Source organism: Anarhichas minor, unplaced genomic scaffold, assembly GCF_050575085.1.
Source record: "Anarhichas minor isolate MPS153535 unplaced genomic scaffold, ASM5057508v1 ptg000024l, whole genome shotgun sequence".
Taxonomy (NCBI): Eukaryota; Metazoa; Chordata; class Actinopteri; order Perciformes; family Anarhichadidae; genus Anarhichas; species Anarhichas minor.
In genome coordinates, this window is record NW_027466470.1 from 18,627,259 (window position 1) to 18,641,937 (window position 14,679).

A 14,679-nucleotide genomic window follows, 5' to 3' on the forward strand; every position below is an offset into this window, starting at 1 on the left:
TGTAAAAAAAAAAAAATTAGCTGCATTCAAAATGAACCTCTTTAAACAAATCCACCCACCCCTGCCCACTCACACATATGGGTATTGACTATGTACTTCCAGTAAGAGGATTGGTTTCGGTCTAATTCTAATGGGATCTGCAATCTGCAACGGGGTCCACAAAACATCTGTACTTCACAGTGAAAATTAGCTTTATTATATTTACACAAAACACTGACTAACACACACAAAACAAGAAAAGTACAAAATATGACTCACTGTTTTCATCCATACTGTTAGTTGCCACTACGTGCTGCACAGTCTCAGCGTCTGTCGTGAGGATTTAGACGAACTGTCATACAAACCATTTCTGATAAAGTTAGCCCCTCATAATTATCTTTAAAGGGCAGATGTGGAGACAGACAGGTATGGTTCAGCTGTTAATTCCCTAATTATCCCTGTTTATCACTCTGACCCATCTTAATGTCATACAATCAATCAGATGAGGATCTCTGAGAGGCTGATTGTGATCCAGGTTTCCCCAAGCAACCATTAACTGACGCTCTCCCCTCTATTGAAGACAACATAATAATCTGATGCTTCAAATCATTGCACCAAGGTGATTTCCTTTACTGTCTTTAATTAAGTCCACCAGCACATTTTTTTCAATTAAAACCCTTTAACAGTGGATCTCGTAGGCAACCTGCGATCCGAAGAGGAGACTCTGACTGAGGAAGAGCTCCTCTGGATCTGCTGTTAGGGGTCCCTCAACTCCGTCTGCCGGGTTTCTGCGAAGCCCCAGTCCCCCTGATCTGGTCAGTGTCTGCACCATTTCGTGGTCCAGGAGGGCCTCCTTCATACCCTTCTGCTGGACAAACCCGCTCATCATGGGACACCTGGAGGAAGCAGAGCCCAGGACGGGCTTGGTTCTGTTGAGTACGTACATCTCGTGGCCGTGGTCGTCGCGGTACTCCTCCAGCTGCGCAAAGGTGGTGGGTCCGTCAGAGTAGTCGTTTACATAGAGGATGCTCTCTTCCTTGCTGGTGCAGTAGGAGCCGCCTTCTTCCTTCCGGTACTGCTGGTGACGAGTGTAGATCATAATCAAGAGGAGGACAGCAGTGAGCGCCAGCAGGGAGATGCCAACAGCAATGGCGGTCTGCGTCGCGGGGCCGAGAGCGTAGAAGTCCATGCTGTCCTGTTCGTAGAGCAGCTCCTGGCTTACATCCAGAACCTCTGGCTGATAGAAGGAGTTGGACGAAGAGGGAGCAAAGGAGTGCATGTTCAAACGAGGCCAGAACTGGGATGAGTATGAAGAAGAAGACATGTTGACGGCCAGGTGAAAGGTAACTCTGGCCACGCCGCCAGGGTTCCAGGCTTCGCACTCGTAGCGGCCAGCATGCGCTACAGTCACGTTGCTGAGGAACAGCATGCCACTGCCCATGTCCGGATCAAAGCTGTCCCTCTCGCCGCCCTCCTCGGTCCCACGCACAAGCCCCTGGATTCCTCCAACGCCCCCAACCTTGATCCCTCCACTGCTTGGCAGGGCCGTCACCACTCCTCCGGCTCCGGGCCTGAAGAGCTCACCATTGGGTCCCAGCTCTTGAACCAGGCCTCGAGGCGACAACTGGGCCTTGCCATGGGAGGCTTTCTTCCAGGTCACCTGAGGCTGAGGGTATCCTGACGCCTGGCAGGAGACTCGGAGGCTCTCCCCTAGTCGCACAGTCAGGTGGCTGGGCTCGAGTTGCACCACGGGGGGGATGCAGACCAGGCTGTTGGGAGCCACCTCCACCAGGCTGAGGTGGGAGAGGCGAGGTGGTTCGGAACACATCAGCCGACGCTGTTCGGCAGAGCTCAACAGACGCTGTCCGTCCTCGCTGATCCAAGTTCTGAGCCAGCCCAGGGCACAATCACAGCGCCATGGGTTCTCTGGAGGTGAGGAATGGAAGAAGACAAGGTAAACCAATTATGGTTTTGTCAACTGCTGTTTTCAATCACAAGAATGAACCTTTGACTTTTAAGCCAAAGTGGCAGAGAATCCCTGAAAGTGCAATGAAATTCCATGAAAACTGAGCAAACTCCATCTGCTGATGAAGATCATCTGATAAGGTTGAAAGCTCCAATAAAGTTGCTAAATGGTCCTTGAGTTGGATTTGTTTTCCAAGGTCAAGTATTAACTTTGAATCCCCACCTTCAAGCCAACACGGATGAGAAGTTCCTGAAGTGCTCAGAAGAAATGAAAATGCGAAGATCTACAATTCCCTGACAGCGGAGCAAACTCCTACTGCTAATGAAGACCATGTGATAGGATTGAAAGCTCCAGAACTGCTGCTAAATTGACCTTGAGGCGATATTGTTTGGTAAACTAAATATATTTTGCTTACGATAATTTAAACTTGGTGCTCGTTGCGGGACTAATTGCCTCGGATAGGAGATATCTTTTGCAGACAGTGTTCCTTCAATATATTCTTTAAAATTGTGTCTTTGAGGGAATTTGTCTCATTACTTGAAACACTTTGATGTGTAAAACATGTTTAAAGGCACTTCATTTCCATTAACGTGAGCATGCAGGTTGTGGCTGTGGCAGTGCATTCACAGTGCATTTTTTTCAAGGCACATTAAATTACATTAAATTCAATCGTGGAGGATTATGTCATCTTACAGCGAGACCTCGCTCTGCCTACCTGTGACACGGAGCACCTGCAGGCTCACGAGCGGTTTGAGGGACGAGGCTCCCAGGGTGCGGAGGTGATTCTTGCTGAGGTCCAGCAGGGCCAGAGATGACAAGCCCGACAGAGCTTGCTCTGCCAGCAGCTCTATGCTGTTCTCCTGCAGGTGGAGTTCCTGCAGACGCTGCAGATAGCAAAAAGACGTAAAGCAGAGGAAAGGAGGAGGAAAAGAAATGTCAAAGACAGGATGAGTCAAATTCCTCCTGACTCAGGCTGTACAGTGTTCCTGTTTGGAAGGGATTAGTCCCACATGTTGTTGTGAATTGGATTTACAGTCGCACACGTCATTCTATATAATCCATAAAAATACATCCCATATTGGAAATGCTTTAGCTTTGCTGGCAAAAGCTAAGTTTTTTTCACTTCACTAAAAAGGATTGGGGTTAAGGTTTTTTGAAAGATTAAGACAAAATGAGCATTAAATATTGCTGTCAAGCCATCAATTTTATCCATCTATTCACCGCTTGACAAATGCGGGCAGAATTTTGCAGTGCTGTGTTATACAATCACTCTTACTAGCGTGTGTGTGTGTGTGTGTGTGTATTCTTGAATTGGGTGCTTGACAGTGGTTGTTTGCATTTAAAATAAGTTGTAAATCTAGTTCGTCAAGTAAATTGTAGCACACCCTAGTTAACTTTAATCAAACAAAACATAATTTCTCAACAACAAAATTGAAAACCACTAGCCACCGTGGCTGGTGAGCAAAAAAGCTAATGTCAAGACCTGCATCCATTCATTCCTTTAACTCAGCTCTCCAACCTGCAGTCCCCTGAAGGTGTGGTCCTGCACTCGAGTGATCTGGTTCCCGGCGAGGTACAGGATCCGGAGGTGCTCCAGACCCCGAAACATGTCCGCGGTGACCAGGTGGATGAGGTTGCCATTGAGGGCTAGCTCCAGCAGCTGCCCCTGGCTGAGAAACGCCCCGGGCTCCAGGGCTGAGATGCTGTTATTCTGAAGGTAGAGGTAATGGAGGCTGCCAAGGCGAGTCAAGTCCAGATGACGGATCTGCACTACAGCGTTGTCCTGGAGGAAGATGGTCTGTAGTGGAGAGACAAATCAAATTAGCAAAGTGATCGCAAATTGATTACATCAGAGACACAGAGGAGGGGATGTGATGTTTAAATTGCCGGTTTTATTTTGTACAAGGAGGAGAGCGTGGCGTGTTGCCGTGCTGTGCTCACTGAGTAGAAAAATGTATTAACCATGAGGAGAGATTGCATTAACAACGGGGCCACCGTTAGAGCATTCCGCACTCACCGGGCTGTGCAGAGCTTTGGAGATATGTTAATGTGGGCAATACAAACAATGTGGAATGAGCCAGTTCAGGATGGTGATAATAAGAACTGTGACGATGAGGGTCGTGCTGCACTTTTCCTCTTATTTTGCAGTTGAGTTATTTTTGCCAAATGCTGCAGAAATCACAGATCTTGTTAGCTAACGAAAACCGTTTGAGTGACTGGCGCTTCACGGGGGGGTGCGCTTGACCTCCCCATGCATGGCTGTCGGCTTGACTGCTAAATGCGCTTGCATTGGTGGTGCTTTCGAAGAAGCAAGCACGGGCCATGAGGTGAAGTATGATCGACGAGACGGACCCGCTGATTGAGGTTAATGGAACAATTAATGCGGAACATGCCTTCATTAATATTCATGAGCTTCAGTAATGTTGGGGGGGGGGGGGGGCATGAACACAAGAGGAAAAGACGTTGTAATGTTAAACATCTTCTCAACAGATGATCAGAGGGTGTGCGAGAGTCACTTTCTGAGCAAGAATGAATAATTACACAGCCAACTCCTCCCTCGGGCTTACATCAAAGAGGGTCACAGCGAATTGATTAACCACAATCATTGCAGGGTAATAAGAATGGATGAGAGACAGGAAGTCAGCTGGTACAAAAAACGCTGATGCTGGGAGGGGGCGAAGGTCGATAGCAATGCACAGCTAGCGCCCCCGGACTTGTTGCCGATTGTGCCGACTGACCTCGGTAACAGAAGGGACGCCCTGCGGGATTTCTTTGACCCCAAGAGATCCGCACTCCACTGTGAGGCTGTAGCAGCGGCAGTCGGAGGGGCATCCCGCAGACGGTCGAGGGATGAGGGCCGCGAAGACTAGGACGAGCCTGGAGAGCCGCAAGAGGACCATGGCGGTTCTTTAACAGTGGACCTTCAGACCCCAAAACCTGGGAAGAGAAAGCGAGAGAGGGGAGAGACGAATGTATTAGCATCAATCGCTCTGCTGAAGTTACAACAACAAAACCGTTTTCTTTTCTTTTTTCACGGTAATATATTTCATCCTCTTCATCCGCTGCAGATACGTTGTATATGCAGATGGATATGAAATGACAAGGGAGGATCGATTTAAATAGTAAAAAAACAAAAACTGGAACACAAGAGTATTATCCGGGCCTGCTTTTCATTCAACTGTCTATTCAGTGGAATTGCAGCAGCTTCTATTATGAGCTTCAATTAATTAAAGATGTGATAAAAAAGATGCGCAGGTTGCCTCAAGGACCTCTCTGTTGTCTTGTTAATGTGTGTACAAACCGGCCCCTTCTATTTCTGTCGCTTTCTTTGTCTTACAAAGACAATGTGCAGTAAAGAGACGGAGGCTCCGTTTTGACCCCCCCCCCCCCCCAATCTCAGAAAGCACATTTACTTTCTCAAAAGCAAACCCCAAGTGGCAACCAGCTCTAATCATCTGATCAAAAAACACAAGCGTTGGCTGTTTGCTGCACCTTATGGCAATATCTTCCTTTGATACGGAACCCATCACTGAGCAACACCGCACACTTTTTTTTTTGTCTTTTTTTAATTTATTTTTTAATATTTCTATAGGCTACAGCCTGGAAGGGATTTTTATTGTTACGCTTCACAGTTCACGGCAGTCAGCCAATATCATGCAGCCCCGCAGCGTTCACAATAGTTCATTGGCAGCAGATTGCATCAAGATACTGCAGGGTCGGATGGAGATAAAAATACATGTTGAAATGTCACACTGAGCCCCGTCATTCTGCTCCGGTGACAGCAGGTAGATTCATTCGCTCAGTCGCCCGCCTCGTTCTGGAGAATCTTCATCCAGTGGAGAAGCAGACGACTCATTGATCTAAAGTCTCACGTTGTTATAAAACATTCATGTGCACCCCGGTAGTGTTTCCATAAACCCGTCTGACAAAAAAAATCTAGTTTGCTTAAGATTGCAGAGTCACCCAGACAGATAATTGATAGCATTTACATCTTGCTCGGAATGATTTTGGAGAACGTCTAGTTTATTAATTATTAGAATGCACACAGATCTCATTACAGATGAGTGATGAAAGGGCCCTGTGCCTGAAATACACTGTGACTGATAAATATTCAGCTTGTAGGCTGTTTGAACTGCTCCGTCAGATTGATATCAAACGTGTCTCATTTGCGGTGTTCTAATCCCGAACCAGTAATTTACTGCCTAAGTGCAAAAGAACCAGGCTCACTACAGTGGCTGACAAGTCATCCTTGGTGCCGCCTCACTGCATTATTAAGCAAACGAGCAAAGAACTGGATTTAAATATTGCATGTTTGAGCGCATTTACGAGGATAGCCAGCCAGTTTAATACAATGTGACCTACATAAACTGTTCAATCTTCTTCTCTCAGCAAAAAGAAAAAACTCACACTTATTAACAAAAGCATGCAATTTCGTCTCCGGAGCTCTCCAAACAAGCGTGGAGAGAAATGATGTACTTCTATTGTAGGGAGGAGAAAGGCCAAAAAATTGAATTTTGAATCAGGCCTTGATCTGTCATTGAGCTTTTGTTACTTCTCACAGTGGGATGATTTCTAAATAGCTTTGACTCACTTGAAAAGTGTCAGAAGGGAAGCAAAGAGGAAGACACCCTGCCCTCGGCTAAGAATACACACGGAACAGGATGTGCAGTCTGATATGTGTTGTTCGAATATGAGCCCGAGATCAATGCAAATGAAGCCCTGCCAGGTGGAGAAAGCAGCTTGTGCACGTCTCCGCTCATTTCAGTGTTGCTCTGTCTTTGAAAAGCCTGAGCGGCAATTGGGCCACGCATCCAGTGTTAGGACGAGGCTGATGAGACGTATAGAGACAAGAATCAATGGAGTCATCAGGGTCTGCAAACAGGAAGGAGGCGAGGACGAAAATAAAACATCCGGGGAAGAGGGATTCTTTGAATAATGCTGCTGACTGCAACTTGTCTCCCAGTGTATGCTCGACTATTTCATATTCAGTCTCGAACTCTCATCTTTTGTCATGCTGATGTGGGATTTCAGTGGGAAGAGGTCAATTTGTTCATTTCGGTCTCGGTAATCCTCTGCGGAACACGCGTAATCTGCACAATCAGATGCTCGTTAGCTAAGCCGCTCTCGGCACTGTCGACGTTTTCATAGAGGGGGCTGCTTTGTTCGGCGTTAAAAAAATGAGGTCAGCAAAATATCCCAATTGACTGTGTAAAGATGTGCAAATAGGATGATTAGAGCGTAATGTTGTATGCATAGATCTGACTGGCTTGCAGGACCTGCCAGGGCAGATGCCAGTCAACAAATGGCAAAAAAAAAAAAAAAAGACATCTAATAAAATGCACGTCACACAAACCCTGCTCGGCATTGTGGTATCAGCGTTTACCTCCAAACATGCAACCACCCACTGTGGCTCTGCAAACATTATTTTGCTCTAGACTCCGAAGCAACTTGTTTGTTTGTCTCGGGCATTTCTGAAATGACAATTGTCTCTTTCTTCTTGACACAGCGCTTTGTTTTCACGCTGCCAAACAAATCATTCCTCTTCGGAACAATCACGGGTCTGGCTGAGCCGAACATTGGCAGCACAACAAGATTCACCGCATAGCTGCTGCTCTGATTTTCTCTTTTAATTCTTTCTCCCAAGGAGGCTGGGTGTTGATGTGTCGGAGGTGCAGCAGCCAGTCAGAGTGCTGGAGGGCAGAAGCAAAGTTCACCTCCCCGCGCTGCCACCGATGCAGGTCGGCCTCATCCCGTTGTTATGGTAACTTGTGATGAGGGAAGGTTTGCTCGCGGGGGCCCAGCTCCTGTGAGCTGGTGTTAGGCAAACAACTCCACAAAAATAGAAGCTGTCATCTCCCGGGGTAAATTGCTCACAGGAACTTGAGCTATGAGATGACCCGGAGCTAAATTGTAAATTCTCTTTTTCTACCACGTGAACTTTTTTCCTCTCCTTTCCCCTCTCTCCTTCCCCTCGTGGTGTCTCTGAAAAAGCCTCCACCATTTTTCCCCACTCTGCCGCCTCTGACCTCTTTCTCTTTCTCATCTCTTGTCCTTCTGCGCTGACTGACAGGTGCTAAATCATTTGTCTCAGAGCATCCTTTTGTCCACAAATAGACCGAGGCCAAGGCACGTCGAGAACACTGTGGCACTAAACCAAGAGTAACACACTGACTTTGAGCGATAGTCTCCACCGTGCACGTGAAAACACGCGCTCACACGCTCATAAACATGCAAAGCACATCTACGAAGCATTGTACACTAGCCACCTACATTCAGGGACACACACATGCTCATGCACTCACGGTTCCTGCCCACGACCGGCAGCAGCCATCATCATTCACAGACACAGACCCAGGCTGATACAAACTGGCAGCCATATACGCACTCTCACAAACACTCGCTCATATTATTTGTGTCAGCGGTAAAGGAAGCTCTGCTCAGTTAATAAGCCTGCATTGATTTCTTTATTTTGCCACTACTGCTCTGTCCAGCTGGGCTCTGCAGCCATTGATTTTTTTACCACAAAAACAGATGTTGGCGGGGTGGGGGGGATTTGGGATTGCATTTGTGAATGTCTGTGTTGAAGAGAAACACAAAGTAAATGAGTGCATGTGTATTGCTTGATTGTGTGTGTGTGTGTGTGTGTGTGTGTGTGTGTGTGTGTGTGTGTGTGTGTGTGTGTGTGTGTGTGTGTGTGTGTGTGTGCGTGTGTGTGGGTGTGTGTGTGTGTGTGTGGTGTGTGTGTGTGCGTGTGCGTGTCTCACTGTCAGGCTACCTCAAGCAGAATCTCTGAGCAGCAGTAGCAGCAGCAGCAGCCACTTCTCCCAGCGGAGCCTAAAAACCCTCACTCCATGTCTCTGTGCGCGGACAAACTCGATAAATCTTTGCTTTTTAAGAGTTCACATGATAAACTGCTGTGAGAGTCTGCAATCTAGAGACTGTTGTTGGTGATGTAAGCTGGCCAGCAGGAAAAAAAAGCTCAAAGGTTATCGATGTAAACTGCGCAGAGGTTCAAAGCGACCCAGAAAAACAGATTTTGTCAGGGCCAATATGATGCTTTACAGGCAATAACTATGGTAACAGTCACACTTGTTACTCAATGCACCGTGAATAGCAGCGCTGTTACTCCGACCACAAGTGGAATCATTTAGAGCCAATAACTCATATTGTCTATCAAGCTTCAACACATTTTTGTGTTGGAACTCCTGCAGTCCAATTTGATTTGCGACTGATAATCGAGAAGTAAAAGCACAATAGCAACTTTATGACCGCATAATCAATATCCATTTTCCACACAAGATTAACTTCTATGCACTCACTGTCCGGGGGGGGTTATTGTAAAGTCACGTCATCATTGCTCAGAGCTTAACGAGAGACTGTAAACCTCTTTTAACCTTGTGATTTTCTTTTTTTTGTTATTCTGGGCTTTCTTCCCTCTAAAATCCAGTTCTTTCTCTGCATGACTAAACACAGACTCAACATGTTGAGAATCATTGGCAAACTAGTCTCTTGTTTAGGTATGAGAAAGTCAAATCAAGATATTTTTCTATGCATAATACTTCCGTTGTTCTGTCATACATTTTTTAACACAGCTTTTGCAACGCCCTCTGTTATATTAAACATTGTGAAGCGGTCCTGCTGTGGCAGTTTTAAGCACCGTCCTATTTAGCGTTGCGAAGTGGTCACAGTCTGAAACACGTGGTTGAATTAAAACAAAACTTCTTGGCTTTGTTTAGGAGAAGATCATGGTTTGGGTTAAAATAAGTACATAGGTTACATACATAACTATTTTTCAAGGATTTTTGAATGGATGCTAATTTTAAATATATATTTTAAAAATCGCACGTACCCCCTGGAGTGCCTTCACGGACCCCCGTTTGAGAACCACTGACTTAGAGCAACGACTCTGTCCAAAGGCACTCACTACCCCCTATATACTTTACATTACCTAGTAAGTTACGTATCCCACAATGCATCATGAAAAATAATGGAAAACAATGGTCACTAACCAAACTACCATCATGCATTGCGTTGCAGGAAAAATGTCAGACGGATGACAGTAGAAGGAGAAGCGCTAAAGAGACGCAATATACGAAAACAATATATTTAATGTGAGCAAATCAGTGCATCGCAACACAAACAGCCACAAAGTACTTTGCATTTATTGATTTGGGAAAATAAGCTTATTTCCTTCACATTCACAACGGCGGTGCATATACCGCTTTACTCCTTCCATCTTTTCCTTTCACAAAAGCCTTAGACACACAGTAGACGCTTCAGCACTGCTTACCAGGGCGAACCTAAATCCACTCAGAGAGTTTCGCTAACAGGCAACTCTACAAAAGAGCTCCCAATATGTATTCATCACAAAAATGCATGTTGGTATTTATCATGAATGTTCCACGAGGTTAAGTTCAGTGACTTGAATTAGTTGAGGGGACACCTAGCAGACAGCTAAATGCTGTGACGGCACCCACCTGTCATTCAGAGTGGCCACACCTTTTGTTATGAATCATTTTAAGCCATTATATCATTTAAACGGTGTATAAAATACTCCCGTACAGTTTTCCTTGGCACAGATATTAGCTATGGACATTTATCTGTAAAATAAAAAAGTGTAAAGATGTCAAGTCGTCAACTTTTAGGTGCATTTAATTACCTTTGGACAGAGCCTGTTTGCCCCCGTTTCCAGTCTTTATGCTAAGCTAAGCTAACCGGCTGCTGTCTCTAGCTTCACATTTACTGTACAGATATGAAAGCAGGATCGTTGGCAAGAAACCAAAATAAGCACATTTCCCAAAATGTCAAACTATCCCTTCAAAGTGATACTTGTGATTTATACAGTTTTTTTGAAAACCAATAAAAGTGAATGAGTCATCAACCATGGTCTGTGTTTGTGCGTCATTGTCACTCGTTGTATTCAGGCATTTAGTAAGCAATTTCCTGTCACCTTTTGAAAAATACTCTAGCGGTCAACATTTCCTGCCTTTCACATTTCAAATATATCTCAGTGTCAACATCACCTGTCTGACACTTGCTCCTGTGTTTTCTCACGATTTCTTGCGTCAAATGCCAATTTTCTGCAGTCTCTCTCTCTCTCTCTCTCTCTCTCTCTCTCTCTCTCTCTCTCTCTCTCTCTCTCTCTGTCTCTCTCTGTCTCTCTCTGTCTCTCTCGCACGTGCACACTGTCCATTCTAATTGTCCTGGTCGGTTGATGCAATCGAACAGAGCAATTTCACTCTCAGTAGCTTCATCTGTCACACTTTAATTTACAAGTCAGCGGATTATGCCAGAGCGGAATAAACGGTTTGATTTCTACATTTCTAAAGAATGATGATTCTCATTAACCTGTTTTTGTGCCCACTTCTGTTCGCCCACTCTTCTATGTGAGTGTGCAGTAATGAAAGGAAGGGAAAGTGGACACAAACACTCGCCAATCAGATTGGACTGTTGCTCAGTGGTTTCACATTGTGATGGATGGATGAGATCAGACAGGTTGGAAGATGGATGAAGGGGAGTCACATCGTCCTCTACTGAGAAGCAGAACAATCCCTTCCATTTCAATCCTATACCCCATTTTGATAGAAGTGTTTGCATTCATGATTTTTTTGGCTTTCTTTTAAGCCGTTGCATTATTGTTTTTCCCCCTTCAATGTTCCAGATGGGTGAATCTGATTATAAATATTACTCATTTTTATGGCAGTTGAGTCGCAGGTATTACTCAAGCAGCAATAAAACCGGGCGCACAGTCGGTTTGTCCAAAATTGAATGAATGCTTTGCAACGCTTCGATAACAATTGCTTATCATCCCGCTTTATTGAATTTCAGTAATATTGCCTGTGCAGTAGTGTTTGCAGAGGGAGTGATTGAATCCTTATAAATTGTGTTTCTTTGTTGCAGTGAAAGTGACAGCATCCGCTGACTGCGAGTGATGGACGTCCGACGTATGTCAAATAATACTCTGGCATGTAGCCTATATTGTGTTTATCTGTGACGTCTCGCATATAGAGGGGAAATAATGAAACTGTAAAAGTAATCAGTTTTTTTTTGCTCATGCATTTCGTATTTCAGCTGATCTTTGCCATCTGCCCGTGTCGTTCTCAACTCAGGCCAGAACTGGAGGTGCAATACAATTACAGCCAAGAGAGATTTCAGTTATCATTGTCTGGCAGACAGCAGCCAATGAAAAATGAAAGCTCTCTGCAGGCGTAAGAAGTCAACTTGTCTGTACAGATCTTTCCACATGAGACAGACACCCCACCCTCGGAGTTACACAAACGAGGTCCTATCTAGGGGCCCGCTGTTTGGCTCCACGCCGCTTCGTGTGCAGAATAGCAATTAAGCAGAGGGACGTGCATTAACACTCTGACATTAGGGAAGAAACCACTTAGAAGACAAAATCAGAAAACATGACGGTCTTACAGTACGGACAGATCTGTACCAGGAATCTGGTAGTGACCTAACACTATATTCTTCCTGGCGTCTCCCATAGTGCCCCTGTAATATTCCTGCCAGATTCCTAGAGGGTGTGTGCTGTGCTCAGCACTGATCTTATTATGCTTCATTTTGTCCCATCACAACAGTATCACTTTCATATTCCCATGTGATGTGAATACACAGTGGCTCTGCAGCGAAATTGCTCATACTTTGTCTCTAAATTGCATTCTAAGATCAAGACAGCTGTTTTATTGCTGTAGTACTGCGGCATGATGGGAGAAACAATAGCAAATCTTAACTAGCAGATCACTCTGCTGCTGTAAAACGTTTGATAGGAAATGTATTTTTTACCTTTTGAATTGTGTATTTAGAAGAGAAACAGCAAGACCAATTAACAAAAACACATCAGCATGCGTAGTAAGTTTGCATTATGGGATATAGTACCAGTTCATATGGTACACCTCTCCAAAACGGATGCAGCCTAAAACAACAGCCCTGCAATGAATCAGACAATCAAGATGGTTGTAATGTTCGTTTTTGTTTTTGTTTCAAGGTTTTTATTCAGCTTGATGCTGATGCTTGATTGTTGAATTGTATACTGTTACAAACATACAAAGAATACACTCAAGTGCCCAATTTATTCAGTACACCTGTGCAGTCTGATGCAATCGAATACTGTTCTGCCATGAAGTCTACTTTTCGGATGCTCGTTAATGCTCAGTTTATGTTGACGCTGTCATAAAGGTGGTAACCCAATTACATGTTTAGCATTGAAGTTTGTTGGTGTTTTACTGGACTACTCTGAATATAATTTATAATATAATATCAGAAGAGGTGTTTTAAATATTCTGCCCCCCCTCCTTTCTATGTAAATGTAAATTATACATAATTACAAAACATCTCTCAATATAGTCCATTACACCATCTTCTACTACAACCTCAATAATTAACATACGATAATTGGATTTACACATTTCCGATTATCTCTCGCAAAACTAAACATTATGAGCTTCATAATGATAGATGTTATTGCAGGGCTGTTGTATTGGACTGCATGAGATTGTAGACTATTAGCTAAAAGAAAGGAATAACAACATGAAGGGAGTTTACTGAGGATAGTCTGCAGCAGTGATCCTTAATTTAGGGTCTGTAGTTTCAGCTGTTGTTCTGTTGTTTTGCATTATACTGAGAGGTGTTTCTAATATTTTGTCCACCCCATTCATCACAAGGGTAGACTGAATTTTGGACCTATATCGAATATGTATGCAGTCTATTTAGGATATACTTTACTTTAACACATATTAACATGACATAATAAGGGAATCTGCTACTGGGGCAATTTGGGGTTTGGGTGCCTTCAGGGTTAAATAATGACGTTTCATCACACTTCTCAACATGACATAATCCTATAAGAAACACGTAAGAATTCAGATCTTTTGCTCCACTCTCATGCTATAATCTCCCAAAGTGCATTGTAGACAGTTCTATAATTCAATAGACAGAAACAAAAACCTATATCCCTTCATGAGATTAAACTGTATCAAACGCGAGCCTGTGATCCTAAATTATGTCTACGTAACTGAAAAAAACAACATTTTAAAAACCCTTCTGTGTTACTATCCCAAGCGCACACCGTCCCCATTTCCCAAACAGACAACTGCGACCTACCGTTTCCCCTGCGTGCGTGGACTTGATCTTGGGAGCAGTCTACCTACTTTGACAAAAAAAAGAAGAAAAAAGAAAAAAAAAAGAAAACAACAACAAGAAAAGATGAATCCCACTTCAAATCACTGCAGATAAAGCAGCCAGCGCATTGTTTGCCTCCCTCCGCTCGCTCCTGACTGGGCAGCGGTTTAGAGTCCGCACAGCCTGAGCCCGTCCATTGTAATTGGATGCTGAGAGCCGGAGGAAACCACTCGCATATCTGCCAACGCTGGACGTCAGCGCTGATGGTGGTCGATTTAGACTCTTTATCGCCCTCCTCTGATATTGTTGTGCGGCTTTGATACGTTTCCCCCCCCCCCCCTTTTTTGTCTTTCCTGCGCTCTCCCCCAACGCGTATGTTTCCAACAGTGACCCACTCCTCTAATTATCCCTGCTTGACTTGACTCCCTCCCCCTCTCTCTTTCTCTCGGTGCACGAGTAAGAGAGTAAGAGAGAGAGAGAGAGAGAGAGAGAGAGAGAGAGAGAGAGAGAGAGAGAGAGAGAGAGAGAGAGGGGGGGGGTGGGGGTGGGGTATTCTCGGTCATTCACTTTCAAAACAGAAATTGGGTGGCTGCCTGGCACCGATTGTTGCA

At 44.6% G+C, this 14,679-nt stretch overlaps 1 protein-coding gene across 1 annotated transcript; it reads right to left on the reverse strand.

Annotated features, from left to right (window-relative positions):
• Positions 1-658: 658 nt before the first annotated feature.
• LOC142956844 (leucine-rich repeat-containing protein 24-like) lies at positions 659-14,094 on the reverse strand. The gene is made up of 5 exons (XM_076098602.1): positions 14,051-14,094; positions 4,684-4,882; positions 3,465-3,743; positions 2,661-2,829; positions 659-1,905 (listed from the first exon to the last, which is right to left on the reverse strand). Exons 2-5 carry the CDS (start codon positions 4,843-4,845, stop codon positions 659-661), a joined length of 1,857 nt encoding a protein of 618 aa, XP_075954717.1. The 5' UTR covers positions 4,846-4,882; positions 14,051-14,094.
• Positions 14,095-14,679: the final 585 nt, after the last annotated feature.

Bases quoted from the DNA above. Each gene is read 5' to 3' on its own strand.
- LOC142956844 (XM_076098602.1), bottom strand. From the start codon at position 4,845: ATGGTCCTCTTGCGGCTCTCCAGGCTCGTCCTAGTCTTCGCGGCCCTC. The intron at 3,744-4,683 runs GTCAGTCGGCAC...TCTCCACTACAG, and splicing joins GCGTCCCTTCTGTTACCGAG to ACCATCTTCCTCCAGGACAA. The intron at 2,830-3,464 runs GTTGGAGAGCTG...TGCTATCTGCAG, and splicing joins ACACCTTCAGGGGACTGCAG to CGTCTGCAGGAACTCCACCT.